This window comes from Gymnoscopelus microlampas (assembly GCF_963454915.1).
Source record: "Gymnoscopelus microlampas genome assembly, chromosome: 5".
Lineage (NCBI taxonomy): Eukaryota > Metazoa > Chordata > Actinopteri > Myctophiformes > Myctophidae > Gymnoscopelus > Gymnoscopelus microlampas.
The window spans coordinates 222501-250344 of NC_139942.1; the positions used below are offsets into that span (position 1 = coordinate 222501).

General features: G+C 42.1%; 1 protein-coding gene across 1 annotated transcript; it reads left to right on the top strand.

Annotated features, from left to right (window-relative positions):
- The first annotated feature begins 3770 nt into the window (after window positions 1–3770).
- Window positions 3771–26795, top strand: blvra (biliverdin reductase A). Its single transcript, XM_084056625.1, has 7 exons — window positions 3771–3838; window positions 6521–6646; window positions 7601–7720; window positions 8510–8607; window positions 9866–9973; window positions 11895–12063; window positions 24529–26795. The coding sequence occupies exons 2-7, from the start codon at window positions 6528–6530 to the stop codon at window positions 24782–24784; spliced, it is 870 nt and encodes a 289-aa protein (XP_083912751.1). The 5' UTR covers window positions 3771–3838; window positions 6521–6527; the 3' UTR covers window positions 24785–26795.
- The last annotated feature ends 1049 nt before the right edge of the window (window positions 26796–27844 follow it).

Below are 27844 nucleotides of genomic sequence, written 5' to 3' on the forward strand. Positions count from 1 at the left end.
TGTGTGTGTGTGTGTGTGTGTGTGTGTGTGTGTGTGTGTGTGTGTGTGTGTGTGTGTGTGTGTGTGTGTGTGTGTGTGTGTGTGTGTGTGTGTGTGTGTGTGTGTGTGTGTGTGTGTGTGTGTGTGTGTGTGTGTGTGTGTGTGTGTCACTATGCCTATTGATTGACAGCAGACAGGGTGTGTTACCACCTGATCAATACATTCTGATCAGCATTCTATTGATCATCATTTATGACACAATGACATGCACACACACACACGCACACGCACACGCACACGCACACGCACACGCACACACGCACACACGCACACACACACACACACACACACACACACACACACACACACACACACACACATGGTTTAATATTAGTATAATAAACTGAGCTGTTTTCCTTCACTTTCAATATCTCTGTTGTCGGAGGTTTGTGTCTCTGGGACCCCAATTCATATCGTAAAATCAATGTTAATGTAACTCTGAGAGTGTACAAATGGAACCAAATGGACCCGTTAGGGTCCATTTGGTTCCATTTGTACACTCTCAGACAGGGGAGGATTATCTCCATTTATTCATAGGATCTCTCCATTTGTACACTCTCAGACAGGGGAGGATTATCTCCATTTATTCATAGGATCTCTCCATTTGTACACTCTCAGACAGGGGAGGATTATCCAACGGGTCGACTGGGCCCAGGCCCAGGGGCCCCTGAGCTGGGGGGCCCCCTGAGCTTGAGCCTTTTTTTATTTTTTTTATTAAAAAAAAAAAAAAATTATGTTAAAAAAAAAAAAAAAGATATCGAACTGTTTGGTGCTACTATATGTTTGTCAATTGAATACCAAGGACCTCAATGGAAACAACTGTACTTGTGCTGTTTTTTACATTTCTGCCTAATAATATATTCAATCAATCAATCTGCATGACCTCACTGTTATTAACTTTGCAGGGGCCCCTGCAAAGCCCATATGTACACATATGTATGTAAGCATATATATATATATATATATATATATATATATATATATATATATATATATTTTTTTTTTTTTTTTTTTTTTTTTTTCATTTTCTTCAAGAAATAGAAAGCTTGTTGTTAGTGTAGGCTACAAATGAAATGTATGTAGCCTACACTACTACACGACTACATATAATTGATTGATACTGATGCATAGTGGGAGCCATAGGTGAGTTGAGGTGTCTCAGGTGAGGTTACCGGGTCACGAGGTCAAACAACAAACAGGAACACATGAGAACAACAACACAACTACACAAAAACATGGAGCACAGCAAGGGTTCGAGTGGAGCAGCGAAAAGAAAGCTGAGAAAAGAAAAACAATCGAGGAAATTCTTAATAGAGTTTCTTGCATTTCCATTTTTTTCAACAAGATCTCAAATGACGACAATATCAGTGTGAAAGAAGAGGCCGCGGCGGCGGATCACCAGTCCACCTTGGACACATGCACATGGACACATACCTCAGAGTTCAGACAGAGTAAAAGTACCGGCAGTAGAGAGCAGGTGTTGTGACACAGTATGGATCACTGTGTGTGTGTGTGTGTGTGTGTGTGTGTGTGTGTGTGTGTGTGTGTGTGTGTGTGTGTGTGTGTGTGTGTGTGTGTGTGTGTGTGTGTGTGTGTGTGTGTGTGTGTGTGTGTGTGTGTGTGTGTGTGTGTGTGTGTGTGTGCTAAAAGCAGAAGTGATACCGTCTCTGTGACATACATTCAGCCTCTCGACCAAGAAATATGTGAATAAATGGTAATACAGTTAAATTCTGTCTTCTTCCCTTTGACGTTCATGTATTCATTCATCTATGAATCTATCTAGAATGACTTGTTCCTTGTTAATAAAGAGTTGGTATTGTTTCAGTAGAAGGTGATTATTAGCAGCTCTTCTAGAATGACTTGTTCTATGTTAATAAAGCAAAAAGTGGAGATGTCATGTTTAAGGGTTAGATGTCATGTTTAAGGTCATCAAAGTGAACAGAATGGACAGACCGCCATCTAGTGTTCACCAGCAGACACTACATGTGTCTGAAGATTGTTATGGATCTATAAATCAGTGTTTCTCAAACATTAATGTATGCATTTGGCCACGGACCCCCATCTAAAAATAAATTGTGTCAGGGAACCCCCCCCCCCCCCCCCCCCCCCCGAAGATAGTATTTCATTTTAAGAAATGTAACATTATTTTTTTTTCCCCGCAACATTTGAGATTTTTTTAAACATTTATAAAACATCAGATCTACAAGCTCACAGCTCACTACAAGCGCACAAGGTGTCGCACTGTGAGCTTATTTTATATGAGATCATACTATATCAAATCAGATCAGATCTATTGGGGAGATTCCAGGACCCCCTGGAAGCACAGCACAGCACAGCACAGCACAGCACAGCACAGCACAGCACAGCACAGCACAGCACAGCACAGCACAGCACAGCACAACACACAACACACAACACAACACAACACAACACAACACAACACAGCACAGCACAGCACAGCACAGCACAGCACAGCACAGCACAACACAACACAACACAGCACAGCACAACACAACACAACACAACACAACACAACACATAGTCCAGTAGCAACAAAACACAACCATGTTTTTTCTTATCATTAGGTTCTCCCATTAATTAAATGGATTGTTGTGAAATTTTATTTTGGGGCAAAATTAGTTTTTTGGCCTATTCTTTAGAACTACTCCAATCTCTGAAAAAGGCAAATCCGAATAGGGCAAAGGTGACCAAAAATGCTATAACTTTAGAATGCTCACTCTTATCTTCATCAAATTTGCTGAGGTATGAACCATGTGTCTACCCTACATCACCAAAGAGTCAGAATGTAATTTACCTAAAGAAATATTGAAATATAGTCTTTAAACATACCTTTAGTTTAGGCGGAAATTGTACTTTTGTAGTGAGGACTCCTCTACTTTCCCTCATTTAGAAAAAAAAACATACATTTATGTCAAATAAGCTGTTACTGCATAGCCTAAGATGCTATTAAACAATAACCAGTGGCTGTGTGGAAAGATCTAGTACAGTTTTAATGCAAATGAGACTTCTTTAGACATACCCCTTCTCTGAAACAGTCAAATTAAGTCACTCTGAAGGTGACTGTAAGCCTATAAGTTGAGGATTGTCATCATATTTTGGTCTGAAACAGTCAAATTAAGTCACCCTGAATGGAACATAGGTGACTGTAACTGTAAGCATATAAGTTGAGGATGGTCATCATATTTTGGTAAAGAAAGTCCAGGTGGATGTACACTCAGGATGTGAGTAACCTAATAAAGTGTCCTAATAAAGCGTATCTACATTTAAGGTCTATGAAACAGAGAGATACAAGGCATACATAGAATTCTGAGTTTTATTGAAACATGAAAATCAGTACCTCCTACCTAAATCACAGTTTGATGTTGTCTTGACATGACAAAATAATGTAATGTGTGTGTGTGTGTGTGTGTGTGTGTGTGTGTGTGTGTGTGTGTGTGTGTGTGTGTGTGTGTGTGTGTGTGTGTGTGTGTGTGTGTGTGTGTGTGTGTGTGTGTGTGTGTGTTAAGGTTAGGGTGTTAGGCATAGTTTGAGGTTTCTTCTCTCCTTTCCTCTTGTCTCCACCCCCCTGTTCGCTCTCCTCTTTGAGAGAGGCGAGGAGAAGATCCTCTCCTCTCCTCTCCGCTCCTCTCCCCATTATGTTAATTGTGTAGCTGATTTTATTTTGAAGTTTACAAGCGGAAGTCTGCTCTTCAAAGAGTTGCCCAGAATGCGCACTTGACAGTTGTTGATAGTTTACACAACGAGGACGTTAAGAACGTAACGCTGCTGTAACGTAACGGTAAGGATGTTTTGATTGATTGATTGGATGGATGAATGAATGAATGGATGAATGAATGGATGAATATAGTGTTGTGTGGTTTTGGTTTTAGTTAAAGGCTGGTTTATACTTTATACAATGGTGTGTACTGGTTTTCAAACCGAGGTCCGGGGACCCCCGGCGGTCCTTGAGGTTGGTTCCATGGGGTCCCCAGTAATATGAGGAACAGGTTAACCACTTTACACCCCTGTGTTACTTATTATTATCCTTTGGTTATTAGAAAATAGTAAATCGACAAGTTCACATCACACTACAACCTGAATCAGCCTAGTTTCTATTTAAGCTATAATGCAACCTAGAATAGACTAAACCTCAGTCTACAGTTAGAGAATAATACGGTATGATAATTCCTTCTTTTGTAGACAGTGGAATGAAAATGACATTTTCTAATATAGTTTAAATGCTATTACATAAACATATTATTGTTCTTAGTCTTATTCTTTATTATTCTTATTATGTAGTATTAAAGGTGTAACATAAATGTATATAAAATAATAATAACAATATTATAATGATTAATGATAATAAGGGTAATAATAATAATAACAATAATGTATTATTATTATTATTATTATTATTATTATTATATGATGTTGATAGCTGTGACATAAATGTATGTTATTATTATTATTAGTAGTAGTATTACTATTAGTATTAATACATACACATTATTATTATTATTATTATTATTATTATTATTAATAATATTATGTCGTATTAAAGGTGTAACATACATGTATATGAATGTACAACATCTGTCTTGTATTCTGGGTTCAACTGTTACATTTTGCATCATGTGCTGGAACCACTGTTGTACACAGATAAGACATAGAGAGACCTTATCTCTGTGTCTCACTCACACACACACACACACACACACACACACACACACACACACACACACACACACACACACACACACGGTTTGTTTTACTACTACACTTGTAAGGACGTCAACATTTTAAGACAGAGATTTTACGAATTACATTTGTATTTAATTGCTATTGCTATTTTTTACCATGTGAGCTTGTACAGTAGATCGGCTATTTATTTTGTGCACAACAAAAAAATGATGTGTTTCTTATGAGAAATAAGCAATGCAGTAACAAAAGGTTAGAAATAAGCAATGTAGGCCTGACGCCATTCTCCATATACATGCATATTCGTGCATTAGTGGTCACAGCTCCTTTAAGTCCCCTCTTTCTGTCCCCTGTATAAATGTCCTGCCACACCTCCATCTCTTCCTTGTGTATTTCCGTATTGGAACGAGGTGGGTGTCTTTTGTTATCTTTTCTGTATAACAAAATAATTGGAGTTGCAAATGACTTATACAGTGTTTGTTTGATTTTGTTTAGAAAGGAGTCCATGCACTAGAGCCACATTAACTTGGAGACGTGTGTTTTGTGTCTGTCAAAATAAATGGAGATTGTCTCCAAAGAGAGTCCTGGGTCCGTCTAAATCCATTCAACACAACGCAGAGATAGAAACTACACCGGTTACACTCAGTGGTGGAAAAAGTACTCTAAAAGATATTTTGCTTAAGTAAAAGTATCAATACTGCAATACATAGAAATATATAGAAAATATATAGAAATTACAGTTACAAGTAAAATTCAGGAATTCAAAATTTACTTGAGTAAAATACAAAAGTATTGGTATCAAAATTTACTTAAAGTACTATCGTATATTGTGGATCTCAAGTTGCATATATTATTCTAAACCAGATGGAATGTTAAAAGTAATCTTGCTTAAGTTAAGAATAATAATGTGTTGATTCAGACCCAGCCTGGTGTCTGCTAATCAAGGACACTCTGCTAGGCGTGAATGGCAATTTACATCTCCATTGTTAACCTGAAGACATCAGGTCTGGCCTTTGTCTTCCCATCCTAGCTTCCTGACAGCAGGATACAGACAGATAGAGACAATGTTCAAAGGACTTAAGTTCTTGATCTTCGACTGATCAAAGGAGTTGATCTGGTCACCTTTCAGGGTGACCCCCGCCCACAGGAACTTATTGTAATGTGAGCGACAATGTTTAAAAGGTGAATGAAAATGTAACTTAGTACTGTCGCACCCCCGAGGCCGTGAGGCCGGAGGAGAGGGCTCCTGGTTCTTATGCTGTTTGTTATTGAATAAATGAATGATTCTGAACATGGACTCCGGACGTCTTCTCCGCTTTAATATCTCAAACCAGCCGCGCATCATGGCACCTAAAATATACGACAGTACCAAAAGTAAAAGTACTAAAATGTTTGAAAACAGCAGATCTACAAGCTCGCGACGCGTTGTGAGCTTGTAGATCGGCTATTTTCAAATAGCCTAGGTATAAAATAGGGATAAAGTGGTTAATGTATGTTTTATAATGTAATCATTTATATCTGCAAATTAACTAGTTACTAAAGTTTTCTATAATTGTAGTGGAGTAAAAGTACAATATTTGCCTCTGAGATGTAGTGGAGTAGAAGTAAAAGTATTGGAAATTGGAAATACTCAAGTAAAGTACAAATATATAAAAAATTGTACAGTGCTTGAGTACATGTACTTAGTTACTTTCCACCACTGGTCCTGGGTCTGTCTAACTCCATTCAACACAAAGCAGAGATAGAAACTACACCGGTTACACTGTTGTGTTATTTCTTCTAGGTCAGTGATGTTTGGTGCAGTGGTGGTGGGCGTCGGCATGGTGGGCAGTGTGAGGATCAGAGACATGTTGGCACCACTGCCTGGCAGCACTGTCGACAAACTGTGTGTTAAAGGATTCATATCCAGGTATGATATCTATACATACATACACGCACGCACGCACGCACGCACGCACGCACGCACGCACGCACGCACGCACGCACGCACGCACGCACGCACACACACACACACACACACACACACACACACACACACACACACACACACACACACACACACACACACACACACACACACACATCTCTATCTTTATCTACTCCTTTCTCTCCTCCATCCCTTTCCTGTCTTTCTCCCAGTATACAGTCTTGTATTACAAAAAGACAGCTGGTACTGGTAAATCTTTAACAGTGATGTTATTATAATTGTGATGTATTTAAATGGTAAATGGTTCATTTATATATCGCTTTTCTCCAAAGCGCTTTACATATATTGTGCATTACATTCACCCGTTCACACACACATTCATACACCGATGGCGGAGGAAACCATACAAGGCACCAACCTGCTCATCGGGAGCAATTAGGGGTTCAGCGTCTTGCTCAAGGACACTTCGACACTAACTCTGTGATTGGTTATAATTGGTGATATAAATGTATCATATTGGTAATAGAGCACTGAAGTCTGACAACACTGCCGCTACAGGCCGCTATCCCCCTGGGTCTATTGAAGATCCCATAGGGAAATCTAATAAGAACTGTGTTCCAAACATGAACAAATGAACCCGGCAATTTTACTCATATGGATATTAATTATCAACTGACGGTGAAAAAGTAGAAAATAAAAACAATAATCTCCCAACACAGACGTTATCAAATATATGTTACTCAATATCATAAACGACACAGAGCCACATACTTGACAGAATCGCGGGACTGATTTGTTAATTTTTGGAACTCAATTTTTGTAGTGACCCGATCTAAGATTTCCCAATGGGATTTCACTAGAAAAAAATACTTCCGTGACCCAGCAGGAATAACGTCAGGACTTCGGTACTCTATATAAATGATGATAATGTCTCAGGCGCAGCATGGAACCGAAACAGGGAGTGAAACAGATGTCGTTAGATGAAGCTCTGCGCAGAGAAGACATCCGCGCGGCTTTCGTCTGTACTGAGAACACGACGCATGAGGAGAATGTCAGGTAACGTTCAACATTCCATTGTTTTTATGAGACGATTCGGTAACACTTATGCATCATAGACATGGTATGCATAGCAAGTGTTACCGTAGATTCTAAATGTCAGGAATTTAAAATGTACTTGAGTAAAAGTACAAAATGTACTTAAAGTACCAAAAGGAAAAGTAGTCATTATGAAGAATGTCCCATTTCAACTTTTCAAACATCTTTTGAAAATAGCAGATCTACAAGCTCACAATGCGTTGCGATGCGACACATTGTGAGCTTATAGATCTGCTATTTTCAAAAGGCCGAAATTTATATAGGGCTGAAGTGGTTAATGTATGTTTTGTAATAATAATCAAAATCTACAAAGTAACTAGTAACTAAAGATTTTAAATAATTGTAGTGGAGTAAAAGTACAAAATTCTCCTCTGAGATGTAGTGGAGTACAAGTAAAAGTATTGGAAATTGGAAATACTCAAGTAAAGTACAAATACCTAAAAATGTTACAAGTACAGTACTTGAGTAAATGTACTTAGTTACTTTCCACCACTGTTTCGAAGGAGCCCACGGTCTCCACAACATGGAACGTGATGTTTCTGATCCTCTCCTCTCTCCTCCTCTTTCTATCCTCTCCTCTCTCTCCCCTGATTCCTCCCACCTCCCCATATGAAAAGAATAGGCTCTATGCACAGCAGTCGTATTGGAAAGAAATTTGGGCTTTCCATTTGTACAGAGTTACACACCTGTAAAGTGGCTCTGTCCTAAAGATAATCGTACGATGGATGTAATTCTCTCTCTTCTCTCCAGGACCTTCTTGCAGGCAGGCAAGCATGTGTGTGTGGAATACCCCATGACCTTGAACTACAAGGCTGCTGTGGAACTGTGGGATTTGGCCCAGGAGAAAGGTGTGTGGAATAGGATCTGGGTTACGTGCTTGAGGGGTTACTTACGGGTCCATTTGGTTCCATTTGTACACTCTCTGAGTTATGGCGGTCCTTGATTCTTTTTTTTTTTAGGGCGGTCATTGGCCGTCCTTTAAGCCAATCGGCAGCCCCACACACACACACACACACACACACACACACACACACACACACACACACACACACACACACACACACACACACACACACACACACACACACACACACACACACACACACACACACACACACACACACACACACAGAGAGAGAGAGAAAAAAAGAAAGCAAGCTGGTATACATGACTGTATGTCATGTCTTGTTTGTCCCTTGGAGCACCTGCCTTCTAAAATCTGACAAAAGCAGAGGCCCCTGAACATTAGCCTGGGATCCAGCCTGCTTCGCTACGTTCGGCGGACTTTTATTTCTCTCTTCGCTACTCAGTCTGGAATGCACCCCATTGACTCGTTTTGCAGAACTACACTGGAACTACATATGTTACGTTAGGCAACGTCGTTGCTGATTGGATGTTGTTCAAACGAATGACGAATCACAACGATCACACTGTTTTTTTTGTCCCGCCCCGCACCACAGACCAATCAGAAGCCATGTCACGATTCAAAACGTTTGGCATGTCCCGCCTCCCTTGGAGATAGGAGGCATTCCAGACTGAGTAGCGAAGAGAGAAATAAAAGTCCGAACGTAGCGAAGCAGGCTGGATCCCAGGCTACCTGAACATCCCTTCTGATCCACAATCCACCCCATCCTGCCATGGAAGATAATACATCTAATATCTCTGTCAGGCAGAAATTTGTATCTCCATAATTCAACTTGTCTATGTTTTTCATAAATTAATGACCTATGCTTTGTCGCACAAGAGTATTGCATTTCAGGTTGGGGTAAGGATTAGGATTAGACATTTAGAGGTCAGGTATATAGGGATTAGAGTTAAACATTATTTACACTTAGTTGCGTGCCAGTGTCGTGCACCGAAACATAGCCGATCTACAAACTCATCAGCATGTAGATGCTTGCGCTTAAAAATGGCACAAAAACATTGTAAAAAATTTAATGTAAAATGTTGATGTCCTCACAAGTATAGTAATACAAACATGCGTGTGTGTGTGTGTGTGTGTGTGTGTGTGTGTGTGTGTGTGTGTGTGTGTGTGTGTGTGTGTGTGTGTGTGTGTGTGTGTGTGTGTGTGTGTGTGTGTGTGTGTGTGTGTGTGTGTGTGTGTAGGGTTAGTTCTTCATGTGGAACACATAGGGTTGTTATCAGCAGAATACAAGCAACTGAAGACAGAGCTGACAGGAAAACAACTGCAGGAGGGAACACTGCATTTCACTGGTGAGACCTGTGTGTGTGTGTGTGTGTGTGTGTGTGTGTGTGTGTGTGTGTGTGTGTGTGTGTGTGTGTGTGTGTGTGTGTGTGTGTGTGTGTGTGTGTGTGTGTGTGTGTGTGTGTGTGTGTGTGTGTGTGTGTGTGCGTGCGCGTGAATGCATTTTTGACAATGTGTAATGTTGATGCTGTTATGTTGTAAGCCAGTCACGTGTTTCCAAAACCGCATAACAACGCATAATCACTGTGACTGACAAGGAAGAAGCGCATAATTTCAATCTATCACTATCGGCCAAGACGGAAATAGCAAGACATGCCACCTCCGGTTTACTTCCTGTATCTGCGTGACGTAGGTGGACGCCTTTTTAGGAGAGCGGAAGCAGATTGGAGTCTATTGATTCCAATGGAAGAGTGAACGTGAACACAGCTTCTGAACCATTTTTTAGCTCCATGGTAACTGAACTAAATATTGGACCCGAATGTCATAAGCCACAGAATATTTACAAGATTTTCATACTAAAATGGCTTTTTTTAGAGAGACAAATCAGGAGAATATCAACTTTGTTATCGACCTTTCTCTGTCCCAGCACCTCGCGAGATTTGGGAAGATATCTGAAGAGTCCATCTGCAGTCTGACAAAAATATAAAATTCTCTCTAATCAGTAATATGTAGGTGATATTTATGTCTATCAAATGTGGTTTTACTGAAAGGCAAGCTTAGACTTAGAAACAAAACATCGGCCCCATGTTAAATCGCCTTAGAGCGCATGTTGGCCACAGAGCGCATGTTGGAACATGAGCCGTGTTGCCAGCCTTGGCGAGAAATAAGCAACCAGGTCTATGAAAACAAAAAGAAGCGACTATAAGGCCACATGAGCACATGAAACTAGAGCTTTCGTATCCCCTAAATATTTGAGCCTGGCTCGACCCATAATTGACAAATTTGGCCCTGCCCAGCCCGTCAGTCATTTTTCTAAACAAGCTGCATTACGCGTCGCAGCAATGTATCTGGGTTTGAGAGGCTATTGATGTAAACTTAAAGTGTAGCTCTGTTCGGGATTATTGAACAAAGGTGGATGATGAAAGAGAACAGGGACAGTATGGATGTAAGTTAACTGCGTCACTTCAGAGGAAGCTAAATGGAGCTACTTCAGAGATGTTTACACACCCCTGGAATCCGTTAGAATGGTGGAAATAGAGCAATAACAGCCAACGTGAAACGTGTAGACTTTTCCTAAAACTGACCAATTTATTATAGCCATATGCTACTGTATGTCTGTGTACCACCGCCCGGCCCTGTGGTCGACCAGCTGGAGGTCCAGGTCAGGGGAGAAGCAAACCACGCCTACTTAGGAGACCACTTGTAGGATTTATGTACGATTTTGCCTCTAGTGGCTCCAATTGGGATGGTGTATCTTCTTAAATTAACAATCTTTGCTATAGGTTAAGACGAGCACCGCCCATACCTGCTTCTGATTGGTCGAAATGAACCTTTTTGGTGTTCTGCCAAAAAGGGGGCGGGATCAGGTTCAAATAAGGTTCAATACCCCATCCGGCCAGCTGCATTAGTGTGCTGCGTTAAGCGTTAGACGTCATGGGATCAAATCACACTCCCATTGTTTTATTCTTCCCTAAAGAGTGTCGCCAATAATTTGATAAGGGTTAGGCATAGTTTTTGTGAGGTTAAGGTTAGGAATAAGGTTAGGTTTAGGCAAAGTTTCAATAATAAACTGCAAAAGTCTCAAAAGGCACAACTGCCAATCAAAGTCATGTCCTTGACGTCTCGTGTGTGTGTGTGTGTGTGTGTGTGTGTGTGTGTGTGTGTGTGTGTGTGTGTGTGTGTGTGTGTGTGTGTGTGTGTGTGTGTGTGTGTGTGTGTGTGTGTGTGTGTGTGTGTGTGTGTGTGTGTGTGTGTGCGTGTGTGTGTCAGGTGGGTCCGTAAACTCCGGCTTTGGCTTCATGGCGTTCAGTGGTATTTCTCGTCTCGGCTGGTTGGTGGATCTGTTCGGGGAGTTGTCAGTGACCAGTGCCACGATGGAGGAGCGTCCGGATGACAGCTACATGAAGATGACCGCTCTGCTGCAAACCCTGGACAGCAGGTGGGAGTGTATTGGGCTTGGGCTTGGATATCTGCTATTTCCTGCACACAATTAAGTATAAATGTGTTTACACATTTGAGTAGAATAAGTGATAACCTCTAGTATAATTGTGCTCAAAAGTGGAATTTTGGAAAACTAAGTCGTTGTTTGAGAGTTGAGTTTCTTTTTCTTTTCTTTTCTTTTTTGAGCAGCCAATATTTTGTTTACCCTTTTCCCCCCGCAATTTACCCTATGCCAATGACTCCAATTGGCCAAAGGTGGGCGCTATAGCAATTTTTTTTAAATGCAAACTTTAAACAGGCAAAAGTCATGAATCGTTTGGCCGAAAGTCGTGAAACTTGCTTACACTTGTGCCTTGACTCATGAGGAACACATCTATCGCTTTGACCAGTAAGCTCCGCCCTTAGATTGTCCGCAATTTTGAGCAGTTTGAAAAACACTTAAACCCAGGATTTTTTAGCTATTTGCATGAAATGGTATTTTCTGTCTGACCTCCGTTTTCACTAGATTAGGTCTGTTGGTCCAATGGCTTCCCGCTTAAATGAATGCCTCACAACCTCAAGGTTGCCGGTTCAAGCCTCTCTTGGTGCAGATATAATTTAAAGTGCATTGCAAACAACAAGACTGTATCAATGAATATATGTGCAATTGTTAAAGATAACATGAAATGCTTATTTGAGAGGGTATGTTTTTGCAATGTATGACATACTTCATTCTGAAAATAGCCGATCTACAATCTCAAAACTTTTCAGATAGCAACGTTTTGTGAGCTCTCTCTCTCTCTCTCTCTCTCTCTCTCTCTCTCTCTCTCCAATCTATTCCGTTTCCATGTCTCTCTCTCTCTCTCTCTCTCTCTCTCTCTCTCTCTCTCTCTCTCTCTCTCTCTCTCTCTCTCTCTCTCTCTCTCTCTCTCTCCAATCTATTCCGTTTCCATGTCTGTCTCTCTCTCTCTCTCTCACACTGCATGCTGGGAGGCGGGTGTGTGTGCGTGGGAGTGGTGCTGCGTGGAGTTTGAGTTTGTTTGTTTGTTTTTCCTTTCATCTTTTTTCCATTCTGTTACTGCATGGTCAGGTAAGTGTACTTTTTCGTGCTTTTGCTGGTTGTGCTGTAAGTTTCTCTACCGCGGGCCGCGGTGAGAATGGCGTCCGCCGAGACGCCGCCTGTGTCTATTCGACACGGGGCCAGATTAGTACCTGACCCAGGGATACCCATAGAGGAGGTCTTATTAGCCGTGGGTGAAAGCATAGGACATGATAACATGTGTTTTGCCTCACGCATGAATAAAGCGGTGGTTGTGTTTATGAAAGAAGAGTGCTATGTAAATCAACTGATTGAGAGTGGCACGTTTATCCGTGATCTCTATGTGGAGGTGTCGCCGTTAGCGACTCCTTCTACACGGATTACTATATCTGGAGTTCCACCATTCATACCTGATGAGCTACTAGAGCAAGAGCTCCGTAGGTTTGGAAAGTTTGCGAGTGCTTTTAAAACGGTGGCGCTCGGATGTAGAGATCCCAAACTCAAACACATGCAGTCGCTAAGAAGGCAAGTTTTTATGTTCCTCGAATCACCAACACAGACGCTGGAAGTGTCTTTCAGAGTTAAACATGGGGAGGGACATTATATGGTTTATGCAAGCTCAGGCAGCATCAAATGTTTTGAGTGTGGGGACGTGGGTCATAAGCGTGGAGCGTGTCCTCATAGACAGCGAGCGGACGACAGCGCTGTTGGTCCGTCTGGAGTGAATAGGAGAGGGGGGGGCGATGTGCGGCCCGCTGTGGCCCTGTCAAGCTCAGAGGAGCGGGCTGTTCCCCCGGTGTTAGGTGGGGGGTCCGCTGTTCCGTCCTCAGTGTCGGACACAATGAGTATTGATGCAGAGGCGACAGTCACTAGGGCTGTGCCCAGCAGCGATGAAACGGCAAGCACAGTAACTTTGCCAGTGAACAGTGCAACAAGTAGTAGTGTAGCAGGTACAGAGGATTCTGAGGCTAACAGTGATACAGGTGGGGAGGTTTTACAGGCTGACAGTGTTGAAGGTAGTGAGGTTTCTCAGGTTAACAGTGCTGTACAGTGGGTGACCATTGACTTTGTCGCTTTTCATAAGAGAATCACTTCACTCATTTGCCTCACCCGCTTTGCAGTAAATTTAAGTTCCAAATACTACCACAAGGTGCCGCTTTGGAGTCACTTTTTTTGTGACAGAGAGACAGACAGACAGACAGACAGACAGACAGACAGACAGACAGACAGACAGACAGACAGACAGACAGACAGATAGATGTCTTATATTATTATTATTAATAATAATAATAATAATAACTAGCAATAATTACGTGTGCTTAGAGCGTTTAAATTGGGTTTTCTGTTCAGCGTCGGGCAGTCAGGAACGCATCTCTGTCATTTTAGAAATGTTCAGACACACATTGGTTTCTGTCTGTCTGTCTGTCTGTCTGTCTGTCTGTCTGTCTGTCTGTCTCAAAAGTCCATGGAGAGAGACAGACAGACAGACGTCTTATATGTTTTTTTTTTCTCGCATCAATTTCTGTATAGTAGGATTCTACCTCTTTCCTCTGTAAATGAAATAGTCCAGTTAGTGTAGCGGTTAAAACTAATAACCGGTGATTTTACGACCCGGGTTCGAATCCCACGCTATGAGCATGCTGACCTGTTATTTTTACTTTACTTCTACTCCACTACATCTCAGAGGAAAAAAATTGTACTTTTACTCCACTACCATTATTTGAACGCTTTAGTTACTAGTTACTTTGCAGATATAAATCATTACATTATAAAACATACATTATTTGCCCTATTTCACATAGTCTATTTGAAAATGGCCGATCTACAAGCTCACAACGCATTGCGACGCATTGTGAGCTTGTAGATCAGCTATTTTCAAACATTTCAGTACTTTAAGTATATTTGCCAATACGTTTGTACTTTTACTTTGATTGAACTCAAGTAACATTTTGAGTTCATCCATGACCGTAACAGACGACCGTCATGTGATCGATCCATGGCCAACAGCGAGGCGTTTGTTTTCATTCTTATAAGACCGCGTGGCTCATTTATATGCACGTGAAAGTAACTAAGCGGAAAGTAACTAAGTACATTTACTCCATGTCCACTTGTTGCTGACGGTGGTAGTGTAGGAGCAGCGCTGTAAAAGCCCCAAGCGTCATCGGTGCAGGAAAGATGCGTATTTGGTTGTACACACGGAGACGCAAGGGTGGCGTTTTCAGTCGGAATTCAAATCATGATGCAACACTTTGTGAGCTTGTAGATCGGCTATGGGACACTGTTACAACAAAGTAGAATTCATTTGTGAATAAAGAAAAACCCATTAACAGTTGAAAATAGCCTACACCAGAGGTTTTCAACCAGTGGTCCGGGGACCACCAGTGGTCCTTGAGGGGGTTCCAGGGGGTCCCCAGCCAAATTAATAGTTAGCAACCAAATTGACCCTTATGTGTCTGTAACTCTTAATGTACAAATGGAACCAAATGGACCCGTCAGGGTCCATTTGGTTCCATTTGTACACTCTCAGAGTTAAATGAACACTGATGATGATGAGTCCCTGGCATATCTTTTCAAATGGGGGTCCCTGGGCTAATATGTGTCAATTTGGGGGTCCTGATGGGAATAAGGTTGAAAACCACTGGCCACCATTTCTGCCCATCCCTCTAACTTCATGTAGGCGCATTAAAAATATCAAAATTGGCCGCTCTGAATTTGTATCTGAACAAATACTTTGATAGAAGAGATAGGCCTACAGAGCCGGGTACTGTAGGGGGGAGGGGGAACCTGATAGCAGAGTTCCTCACTTGGCTTATTTGGAATAGGCTGAATATCATTAACATAACCGGTTTGGCAAGAGACTGACTGGGCCAGTGTTGTAGGCTAGTGCTAATTTTGGAAGTGGGGGAGCGCGGTTCTTGAGCGGATTGGAGTTTTTTTGTTGTTACTTTATTTCGGTTTTAGGGTTAAGCTCTGATCCACCCGTCCCCCCCTCCCACGAAAGCCCCCCGACCCCCCGCACGCAACCACTCCGCTGCGCTGCGCCAGGCCGCGCTGCGCTATAAACGCACTGTCTGTGCCTGTGGTGGCCAACTGAAAGCTATAATAACATAGTAGTATGACAAGGGTGCAATTATATTCAATGATATTCAATTGTTTTGTGGAAAACACATGGCTCATCATGCTTAATTAAAGAGAGACTCACTTGCCTTTTCTTAGTGCTTTTCATTGTTTGGACAGAAGAAATTGTAAACATTTAGCCAATATTCGATCATCATTAAATAACAGACAGTGAACTGGTTGGTGACAGCATGTCATGGATAGCACATTAATTCTTAAACAATATTGAGGAGGAAATAAGTGTAAACGAGGAAATAAAATAAAACAAACCAAAAAGACGCCAATAACCCCTGTCTTATAAAACTGCCAAAATGGGTCGGGGTTATCTGACATGACAGGCTGTGCCACTTTGGTTTTTGTGCTTTCTGCCGTGCGATGTGCTCGCAGCCAAGTCTTGACATAAGGCTCTGGATTCCAGGACCTGAGCGGAGGTCCATGAGCGGAGGTCCATGCTGTCTAATAAACATCAGAGCCGACACACGTTCTGTATGCAGTCGCGAACGGAGTGATGTTATTATGAGGTTCAATGTTCATAAAATGCTTCACAGATGATCCGATCATCTTTATTTAAATTGATGATGAAAGCCGCACACGCAAAATGGGGGTCCCCAATATGGTTATTTTGGGGGGTCATGGCCTGAAAAAGATTGAGAACCCCTACTTTGATGCATCTCTCTCTCTCTCTCTCTCTCTCTCTCTCTCTCTCTCTCTCTCTCTCTCTCTCTCTCTCTTGTACAGAGAGAGAGAGAGCGCATCTGGATAAAAAAAGAGACTTTGTCTTTGTATAGAGAGAGAGAGATAATTAACATAACCGGTTTAGCGATGAATAGACTGGACAAGGAGCACATGTCGTTGAAGAGTTTTTTGGTTTGCAGTTTACTTAAGTAAAAATATCAATACTGCAATGTAGAAGTAGCCTACTCTGTTACGAGTACCTAAAGTATATAAGGCCTATATTATATTAATTTCTCTCTCTCTCTCTCTCTCTCTCTCTCTCTCTCTCTCTCTCTCTCTCTCTCTCTCTCTCTCTCTCTCTCTCTCTCTCCGCCAAAAATAGACTAAAATGTTAGAAAATAGAGTTGCATCGCGACTCTTTGTGAGCTTGTAGATCAGCTTTTTTTTTGGCCTATTTAATAGCCACGCTGAAATTGCATCTGAACAAATAGCCTGCCTTGATAGACCCCCCCCCCCCCCCCCCCGCTCAAAGAAAGAGACACACGGCATAAGTGCACACACAGAAAGCACAGAACGTATACCCCAGTATATATTATATATATATATATATATATATATATATATATATATATATATATATATATATATATATAGTGCCACTGAACCACCACCACAGAAATACAATTTGTCAATTCAAATGAGCTATTGGCAAGAGAAAAAAAAACGTTTATTTTCCCGTCTCGTTTTATCAATTAAGACGTTAAAATTAAACTAATGTTAAGCGCAGCATCATGCTATATAACTTTATTTGCTTAATATTTTGCTTAATATAAATGTCACATCTTGTACTGTAAGCAACAGACAGGATCTTTCTCTGTCTTTCTAGGAAAAACAGTGCCTAAAAACCCCAAAACAAACAATTTTGCTATTCAAATGAGCTATTGGCATGATAAAACATACGTTTACATTTTCCAAAGCAAGTGTCAAAACATAATACAAAAGTGTAAAGTAATGTATGTACAGTTTGGAGAGGATATACAGTAACTAGTAACAAATATATTCTTGCTGTCTGCTGTGGGCTGTAGGCAGCTGTAGGCAGTAGACCGCTGCTGCCCCTAGTGGCACAGAGTGGAAATCATACATGCCCTGCATGAAACGCATGAGAAGAATGAAAAAAAACGACAAAGTCAATGGTCACCCACTGTAGGTAGCAGTGTGGCTGTCCCAGCCAGCAGTGTAGAAACTGGTGGTAGCAGTGGGTTTGCCCCAGCTAATAATGCAGCAATTAACAGTGAGGCCTCACCAGATATAACAACAGAAGAGAGTGAAATGGAGGTGCAGACTGCTACGTCATGTAGTCAGTTAACTAACACAGATAATGAGGAGGGTGAGGAATCTGAGGATGATTTTGTCATTGACATTGGCAAAGTCGGTGACGTGTATTCATTAGATGAGATAAATGGCTTTTTGGATGATACTTTTGGTAAACCAGCAAAGGTGACTGAGTATTTTGAGGATGCCAGTAAATGGATCAGGTCTGTTACCATCCTCCAGAAAATTGTTGGTTATGATGTGCTGGATGAAAAGAAAAGGTATCGCTTAAAAAAGCTAGTAACTGCGACAAGGAAAAGTCTAAGAAGGGGGAAAAAGACGAGAGCTAAGAGAAATAAATGATGATCATGTATCACAGGGTGTTTTCCTCTCTCTGTTTGGTTTTATTGGAATCTATTTTCTTCTTTTTCTCCATTTCAATGCAGGGACTAAGAGTGGGTTCTCTAAACATTAATGGTGGGAGAGATAGGCTAAGGAGAGGCTTGGTTAAAGAGGTTGTCCAACAGAAAAAGTTGGATGTAATTTTACTTCAGGAAACACATAGTGATCAAGACAATGAAGTAGATTGGGGTTTATGGTGGGAGGGGTCACACATTCTAAGTCATGGAACTAACTTCAGTGGGGGGGTAGCAATACTCTTTGCTGTAGGTTTGGATGTAAATATCCTTTCATCAAAAGAGTTAGTGAAGGGGAGGGCGTTATTGGTAGAGGCACAAATTGAGGGATCTGAGTTTGCTTTTATTAACGTTTATGCTCCTAATAAGGGCTCTGATAGATTATTGTTTTTTAGACAGTTGAAAGAAGAGGTGGGGCAGCTTAACCTAGACTTGACTTTTATGGGAGGGGACTGGAATTGCACGCTGCAGTTTACAAAAGACCGTATGAATGAGGAACCACACCCACAATCTTCCAGTGCATTGGGGAGGCTAATTATACAGTTAGACCTTGTGGATGCATGGAGGATCAAGCATCCAGATGTTAGACAGTATACCTGGGTTAGAGCGAATGATAATAGAATTAGTGCGGCAAGGTTAGATAGGATTTATCTCTCTCAGAGCTTGAGATCCAGACTGACTAGCAGTTCCATTTGTCCAGTAGGTTTCACAGACCACCATCTTACTATGGTAAATGTATGTCTTACTCCTGGAACAAGATTTAAATCTTACTGGCATTTTAACAATAAGTTACTTCAGGACAATGAATTTTGTCAGAGTTTCGAGCTCTTCTGGGGAGAGTGGAGGGGCCGAAAGGGCGAGTTTGAGTCCTTGAGTCAGTGGTGGGAGGTTGGAAAAGTTCAGGTCAGACTTTTCTGCCAGCAACACACAGCTTTCTCCACAGCAAAGGTGAAAGTAGCAGTCCTGCAACTGGAAAAAGACATTAAGGACATTGAGCGGGGGTTGGGAACTAATGACAGCCCTGGTAGTGACGGTATACTGGGGAGGAAGAGAAAGGAGCTGAGCGCCTTTTTGCAGGAGAGGGTGAAGGGGGCGCTGGTGCGTTCCCGGTTCCTTAGTATAAAGGATATGGATGCACCAACTTCTTTTTTCTTTAATTTGGAAAAAAAGGAGGCGAGAAGAAAATCAATGACCTGCCTTAAGCTCCCTGGAGGCAGAGTAACTACAGACCCAGGGGAAATGAGGAAGCATGCTGTGGAGTTCTACAGTGGGCTTTTTGGGGCAGAGGAATGCGATGAACATTGTGCCACAGAGCTCCTGGAGGGGCTTCCTCAGCTCAGTCCTAATGAGAAGGAAATAATGGATAGGGGCCTCAGCTTGGATGAACTGACCACAGCTGTGGGCCAGATGGCCTCTGGCCGTGCTCCGGGCCTGGATGGATTACCCATTGACTTTTTTAAGCACTTTTGGGAAATCATTGGATCTGATCTGCATGAGGTTTTTCTGGACTGTCTCAAAAAAGGTCTACTGCCGGTCTCATGTCGGAGGGCAGTACTGTCGTTGTTGCCGAAGAAAGGAGATCTGGCATTATTAAAAAATTGGAGACCGGTGGCTTTACTGTGCGCCGACTATAAATTGCACTGTCTAATAGGTTAAAGGACTATCTGGGAATGGTGGTGCACATGGACCAAACCTATTGCGTCCCAGGCAGGACTATCATGGATAATATTTTCCTCATGAGAGATATTCTAAATGTATGTGATGTTTATGATTTGGACCTTGGGGTATTATCGTTAGACCAAGAGAAAGCTTTCGACAGGTTAGACCACAGTTATTTGTTTTCTGTTCTCAAGGCTTTTGGTTTTGGGGAAGGGTTTAGGTCATGGTTGGGACTATTGTATAGTGGGGCAACTTGTATGGTCAAGGTGGGTGGGGGGCTTAGTCGACCCATCACAGTGCAGAGAGGGATAAGGCAGGGCTGCCCGCTTTCGGGACAGCTTTACAGTTTAGCCATAGAACCATTAGTAAGTAGGTTGAGGAGCAGGATCAAAGGACTTGCCCTACCAGGGATGCAGATGAGTCCTCCTCTGACTGTGACCGCTTATGCGGACGATGTAAATATCTTTATCAAAGATCAGGGGGATGTACAGGTCCTAGTGGACAGTCTGGCACTATATGAAAAGGCCTCATCAGCAAAAGTAAACTGGGCAAAGAGTGAGGCCTTGCAGGTGGGGAAGTGGAGAGGAAGAACAGTGCCCTGCCTGCCGGGGGGTCTGCAGTGGGGTAGGAATGGGATGAGAGTGTTAGGGGTTTACTTAGGCTCGGAGGAATTTCAGAAACAGAACTGGGAGGGTGTAGTGGAGAAAGTATGTGCAAAGTTGTCTAAATGGAAATGGTTGCTACCGCAGTTGTCATATAGGGGACGGGTTCTGGTAGCCAATAACTTGATTGCCTCGACACTATGGCACAGACTGGTTGTTCTGCCTCCTCCAAGGGGGCTGATGGAGGAAGTGCAGAAATCGTTGGTGGACTTCTTTTGGTCCGGACAGCACTGGATACGCGCTGCCGCCTTATACCTTCCAGTTGGGGAGGGTGGACAAGGCCTAATTGACATTCAGTCCAGGATACTGGCCTTCAGACTTGCGGCAGCGCAAAGGCTTCTTTATCACTGCGGAGCAAGATGGCAGGAAACCGCTGAGTTACTACTAAGGAGAGCTGGCCGTTTGGGGTACAGTAAACAGTTGTTCTTAATTAGGCTCAATGAAGTGGATCTTAAGGGACTAACTCCGTTCTACAGATCAGTATTAAAAGCTTGGCAGGTCCTGGAGGCTACCAGAGACCGCGAAGAAACACCAGGAATGTGGCTGTTTGAGGAGCCACTTTTCTTCAACGGATTCATTGAGGCACAGACGTTGTCTTCGGCAAGTCTACGGTCAGCCCTGCGGGAGGCAGGATGTGTGAAACTAGGACATTTGCTAAAGGCCACAGAAACATCGGTGGAGGTCTTGGGACAAATGGCTAAGATCAGGTCTTCTAGACTGCTGGCCAGATTGGTTGAGGAGGTCTGCTCTTCTCTACCGGAACCTATGAGAAGATTTGTGGAGAGCTGTACGCCTTCTGAACATTGGGATGAGGAAGGGGAGTACAGGTTCCCGTCTCTGGCCGTTGGCCCTGCTGTAGGAGAGTGGGAGGAGGGGGAGGATAAGTTCCTCTCTTTTGCAGTTCCTCAGCTGGGGGAGTTTGAGGAGATGGGGAAAAAGGAAGCATACCAGGTCTGTGTCAAAGTGTGTCATGTACGGGCCTTGGAATCGATGAAAGTGTCGAGGTGGTCTGAGTTTTTTGGCCCAGATAAGTCCCCGAAGGGCTGCTGGCGGGTGCTGTACAAGCTGCCTATTGAAAAACGGGCAGCTGACCTCCAGTGGAGGATAGTACATGGAGCAATAGCTACAAACAGACACATAGCACACCTTGATCCTAGTCATGGGGTGGGGTGTGTGTTTTGCGCTCAGGAGGAAACATTAGCACATCTGTTTTTACAGTGTACTAGGTTAGGAGAGCTATTTAGATTATTGGGTTTTTGGATTCTAGGGTTGGGGGAGGGTTTTTCTTCTGATTTATTTGTTTTTGGTCCAAAATACTCTGTAAAAAAGAAAGAGGTCCATGTTTTGATGAACTTTATGTCCGGGGTGGCTAAGCTGGCCATCTGGATAACCAGGAAAAACAAAACCCGGGGGGTAGGGTCTGTAGACCCTGTGCAAGTTCTACAAGGACTGGTGGCGGCTCGCCTTAGGGTTGAGCATGCCTATTACACAACAGTGGACAATCTTGAAGTATTCGAGTCAAAATGGGCTGTGGGAGGGGTTTTGTGTACGGTGGGAGAGCATGGAGAAATGTTTCTCTCTTTTTAATGTTTTATGGATTTGTGTAAGAGTGAATATTTTATTTTTGTCAGTAATATCAGGCACGGTAACCTATCTTTGATGATTTATTGTTATTGTAATCTGTAGTAAGTTAATAAAGGTATTTTTTAAATTCAAATTCTGCCTCTCTCTCTCTGCCTCTCTCTCTGCTTCTCTCTCACTGCCTCGCTCTCACTGCCTCCCTCTCTCTGCCTCTCTCTCTCTCTCTCTTTCTCTGTCTCTCTCTCTCTCTCTCTCTCTCTCTCTCTGCCTCTCTCTCTCTGCCTCTCTCTCTGCTTCTCTCTCACTGCCTCGCTCTCACTGCCTCCCTCTCTCTGCCTCTCTCTCTCTCTCTCTCTCTCTCTCTCTCTCTCTCTCTCTCTCTCTCTCTCTCTCTCTCTCTCTCTCTCTCTCTCATCATCATCATGTAGATCGGCTACTTTCACTGGTTTCTGTTCCGAGGAGATATACAATTTCTCTATCGGTAGATGGTTAGGGAACCAGTGATCTAGAGTAGTTAACAAAACAAAGGCCTGGTCTGTCAGGGACGGAAAGAGTTATATATATATCAACAGACACTGCAGGACTATCATCTAGCTTAATGAGAAGAAAGGCAGCCTATGAGTCCGAAGGTCACCAGTTCGATCCCCGTCCCCGACGATGTGTGAGGTGATCGCGATTTGGCATTCTTACGCATAGTATTTCTTGACGTTAGGGGTAGGCATAGTTTTACTGAGGTTAGGGTTAGTGAGGGTTTAAAATACTCATGTTTATTGCATGGTCTTCTTTCTGTATCATCTGTGTGAGCTGCTTTTTCACCATTTCAGGTCTGTCGGTCCAATGGTTTCTCGCTTAAGCGTCTGCCTGACAACTGCAAGGCCACCAGTTCAAGGCTCACTTCAGGAAGACTTCATTTAAAGCGCAATGCAAACAACATGACTGTATCAATGAATTCATGTGCAATTGATAAAGATAACATGAAATGCTTATTTGAGAGTATGTTTTTTCAATGTATGACATACTTCATTCTGAAAATAGCCGATCTACAATCTCAAAACTTTTCAGATAGCAACGTGTTTCTGAGCTTGTAGATCGGCTGCTTTCACTGGTCACTTTTATCTTCAACAGACAACCCCAGCATGTACAAAGCTATAGCACTATAGGTAGTGTTGCAGCATGTCAATCCGAAGGTTGAGGGTTCGATTCCTGTTAATGGCTATAGGTTGAGATCCATTCTGCTTCCATCTCTCTCTCTTCAATCTATTATGTTTCCATGTCTCTCTCTCTTCAATCTATTCCGTTTCCATGTCTCTCTCTGTCTCTCTCTCTTCAATCTATTCCGTTTCCATGGCTCTCTCTCTCTCTCTCTCTCTCTCTCTCTCTCTCTCTCTCTCTCTCTCTCTCTCTCTCTCTCTCTCTCTCTCTCTCTCTCTCTCTCTCTCTCTCTCTCTCTCTCTCTCTCTCTCTCTCTCTCCATTCACTGGCCCCGTATTATTGCTGGGGGTTTTATGACCTCAATTACACCCAAAAAAACGGAACTTTGAACATTCAGTGGATTTTCTGTGGTCTAGGGTTGTCTGAATAATTAGGCTTAAAAAAAGTGCTGGGATTGGACTCTTGACTTCACCGTCATAGTCCCTTAATCCCGCCCTCTCTCCTCCCCGCCGTCGATGATAGACAGGCAAAATCCCTCAACAGCGACACCCACAGACAAAGATTTCTTATTGCATTGCAGTTGAAAAGCCTTTAGAAATCAGAGAGAAAAAAAACTGCCATGGATCACTGGAGTGGATTTTTCACTTAAAACATTTTAATACACGTTTGAAGGACCATGATAAAGACTTTTAATGTGTTGTAAAACTGAATGTCATGAAACCTTTAACGTGTACTTAATGTGTTGGTCCACCCATCCTTTAATGTGCATTGCGTTGGTCCACCCGTACAGCAGCTTTAACGTGTACTTGTCGTGTTGGTCCACCCATACAGCAGCTGTAACGTGTACTTGTCGTGTTGGTCCACCCATCCAGGAAGCTGACATGGATAGAGGAGCGAGGACCCGGCCTCCCCAGATCCAAGAACATCAACTTCCGCATGGACTCTGGCACGGTGTGCCACATGCCTGCGGCCACCAGGGGCGCCGTGGGGCTCTTCATGCAGGACCTGGTGCTCTTCTCTGGGAAGCTGCTGGGCCTCATGTCCCCTGAAGACCTGCAGAAAGAGAGATGGAGGATTCTACACTGTCTGTGCCTTGCTGAGAACATTCAACGCCACTGTCAACAATAGAATCACAAACCGCATTTAAACATGATTCTCCAGGGGTCTTCAAGGTTTTTCAGGCCAACTAAGGACCTTAGTTGAGAGAGAGATAAAGCAGGGACCCCCACTATATAAAATTGTGTGGCAGATTAAACTCGATCATAGATTTCATAGATAGCTTCATAGACTTGTTTGACGGCACTGTCAATGTGTAGCGTTGTGTTGGATTCATCTTAATGTGTATTTTCAGACAACCACTTAAAACCTCAAAACTTGTACTTGGTCTGCTCTCTATTCCCTCTACACCAAACCTCTTTGCCAAAGATAGCCGATCTACAAGCTCACAACGCCTCACAGCGTGTGGCGTTGTGAGCTTGTAGATCTGCTATTTTTGGCTAAAGTTCGCCTCAGAATAGGGATGCTAGGGTCCAAGTGGTTAATGTAAAACAATTATCCTATCACATAAAGATTTATAGTAACTCTGAGGACCCCTTAGGGGTCCCGGACCCCTGTTGAAGACCCCTGTTCTACACGGTCTCATACCTGGCTGAGACCTCTGTCAACAATAGAACTATAAACACAACATTTAAAGAGCTAGGACACGTTGGTAGAGGTTTGGTTTGTGTAGTTACCTTGCCATGATGTAACGCCAAAGGTGGGCAAGGAATCGAAAATAATTGCTCCAGTGATTTGAAATTGATAATTCTAGCTCAGGAGGATCTCTTTTAGCCTGTAAACGAACACAAACAAAGCTGAATCTGACCATATAGAAAATCACCAAACCCTAAACCCTAAACCAACTAAAGTTGTCAAATAAATGTAGTGGAGTAAAAAGTACAACATTTTCCTCTGAGATGTAGTGGAGTAAAAGTATAAAGTGTCATTTTGGAACATTTGTGACAAATGCACATTATATTATTATGTTTATCTGCTTGACCTATGGATATTAGTTATATCCTTTCAAAGTAAAAGGCCAATTGTTACACATTCATTGATTTTATTTTATTTATCAATGACGGGGAGTTGAGTAAACCTTTTAACCTTTATACTTTTCACCAGTATTGGGCATAACTATTTGTTAAGTAATATATTACTGTCTGCTATATTATTACTTTCCACACTAAGTAGTAGTGTAACTAATTACAATAACCAAAACCGTAATAATATTACATTTATCAATCCAGTTAACTGCGTTAATAAGTTACATACCGTAGATAGACTATGATATTAAGCCTAGCATTTATCCTCCATAGTAGGAGGCTGTCGCACACGAAAACATAACAGATTTACAAGCTATCAGCATGTTGTGATGTGACATATTGTTAGCTTGTAGATCTGTTCTTTTTTAAGCATGTATCCTCTCGCAAAATGGTGATGTAAATATGATTGGGAGGGATTTGTTAGCAAAAGTGATATAGTAATAGAACTTGTAATGGAACTAGTTATTCTTGATACCAAGTAATAAGTAAAGTAATATTAGTACAAGTAAGACGCGCGAACGCTGGAAGCGAACGCAGCTCCAAAATATTGTGTATTTAAGGACGTGTGTGTGTGTTTTGACTGTAGCTGCACTCTGGCGCACTCTGTGGCTGCACACAGGCAGTGCACGCACAGTATTGCACACAGAGACACACACACACAAGCCGAGCAGAGTTTCATAGTATGCTCCACTTGGGCGGAGGCGCGCCTCCTTCCGCGTTCGCAACTATTACTAGTTTTACATATCACAATACACTCCAATATAGAGATATGTTACAACCTTATAATAACTGCCACACACACACACACACACACACACACACACACACACACACACACACACACACACACACACACACACACACACACACACACACACACACACACACTCACATGGGAACATTTATGGTGTTTTGTATTTATTTATTTTTTATTTATTTATATGTTTTGTGGCAATAAAAAAAAGGATAAACATATTCAGTGTATTTTATTATTGCGATATTACTGGATCTGGATACTAGGGATGGGACAATAATCGGTATTGTCATTTATTGCAATACAAAATACTCACAATAATCATATCACAGAGGAAACAAATTGACCATTATGGGTCTGTAACTCAGAGAGTGTTCAAATGGAGGTCCATTTGGTCCATGGTCGTCCATTAAATTAAATTGGTTTAATGGTCGTCCATTAAATTAAAATGGTTGAAAATCACTGCTTGAGCCGAAAAGAAACTTCTCTTATGTGGGTCCGCGCCGCGGGCATATGTTTTCAAATGGGGGTCCGCGGGCAAATAAGCGTCAATTTGGGGGTCTTCCGCCTGCATGCCTCCATAGCACATCAGTTATGATTAATAGCCTAATATGTGCCACCATAATAAACTACTGTACACATCTGTTATGATTGATATAGCCTAATATGTGCTATGTACCAAAGTACTGTACAAAACTACACACTGGACTGTCGAGAACTGTGGTGCATAACAGAACAGTGAGTAAAAGCTTAAATAATGACAATATTATACAGGTAATAGTGATGTTTGTACACTATGTTTTTATTTTTTTCCCTACCTTTCTTTCTTTCTTTCTGTCCATCTAATTGCCTGGAGAGGGCTAACTATACAAATGAATCCAAGACTAGATAATTTAATTTTCAGGTATATTGTTATTGTTATTGTGATTATTGCAATATAAGGAATTCATTAATTACTTGAAATGTTACTCAAAGTGGATATTTGATGAGGTGCGTTCCTTGAAAAATGGCCTTGAGATATTTCACTTCATGTGTCGTGAATCTCTAGAAAATTTTAATTGAAAGTCACTGATAAAGTGACCTCTAAATCATGGGTAATGAACAGGGGGTCTGGGGAGTTACTACAGGGGGTCCTCCAAATCTTTGTGTAATAGGATTCTGAGGGGAATGAGGGGAACATTAGCCAACAATAACTGGTCTACAAGCTCACAAGGCCTCGCGCGAACTTGTGGATCGGCTATTTTTGGCAAAGAGGTTTGGTATGTAGAGGGAAGAAAGAGCAAACCAAGTACAAAGCCAATGATCAAGTTTAGTATTGAGGCTTTAAGTGGTTAAAGGTAGGGTAAGTGATTT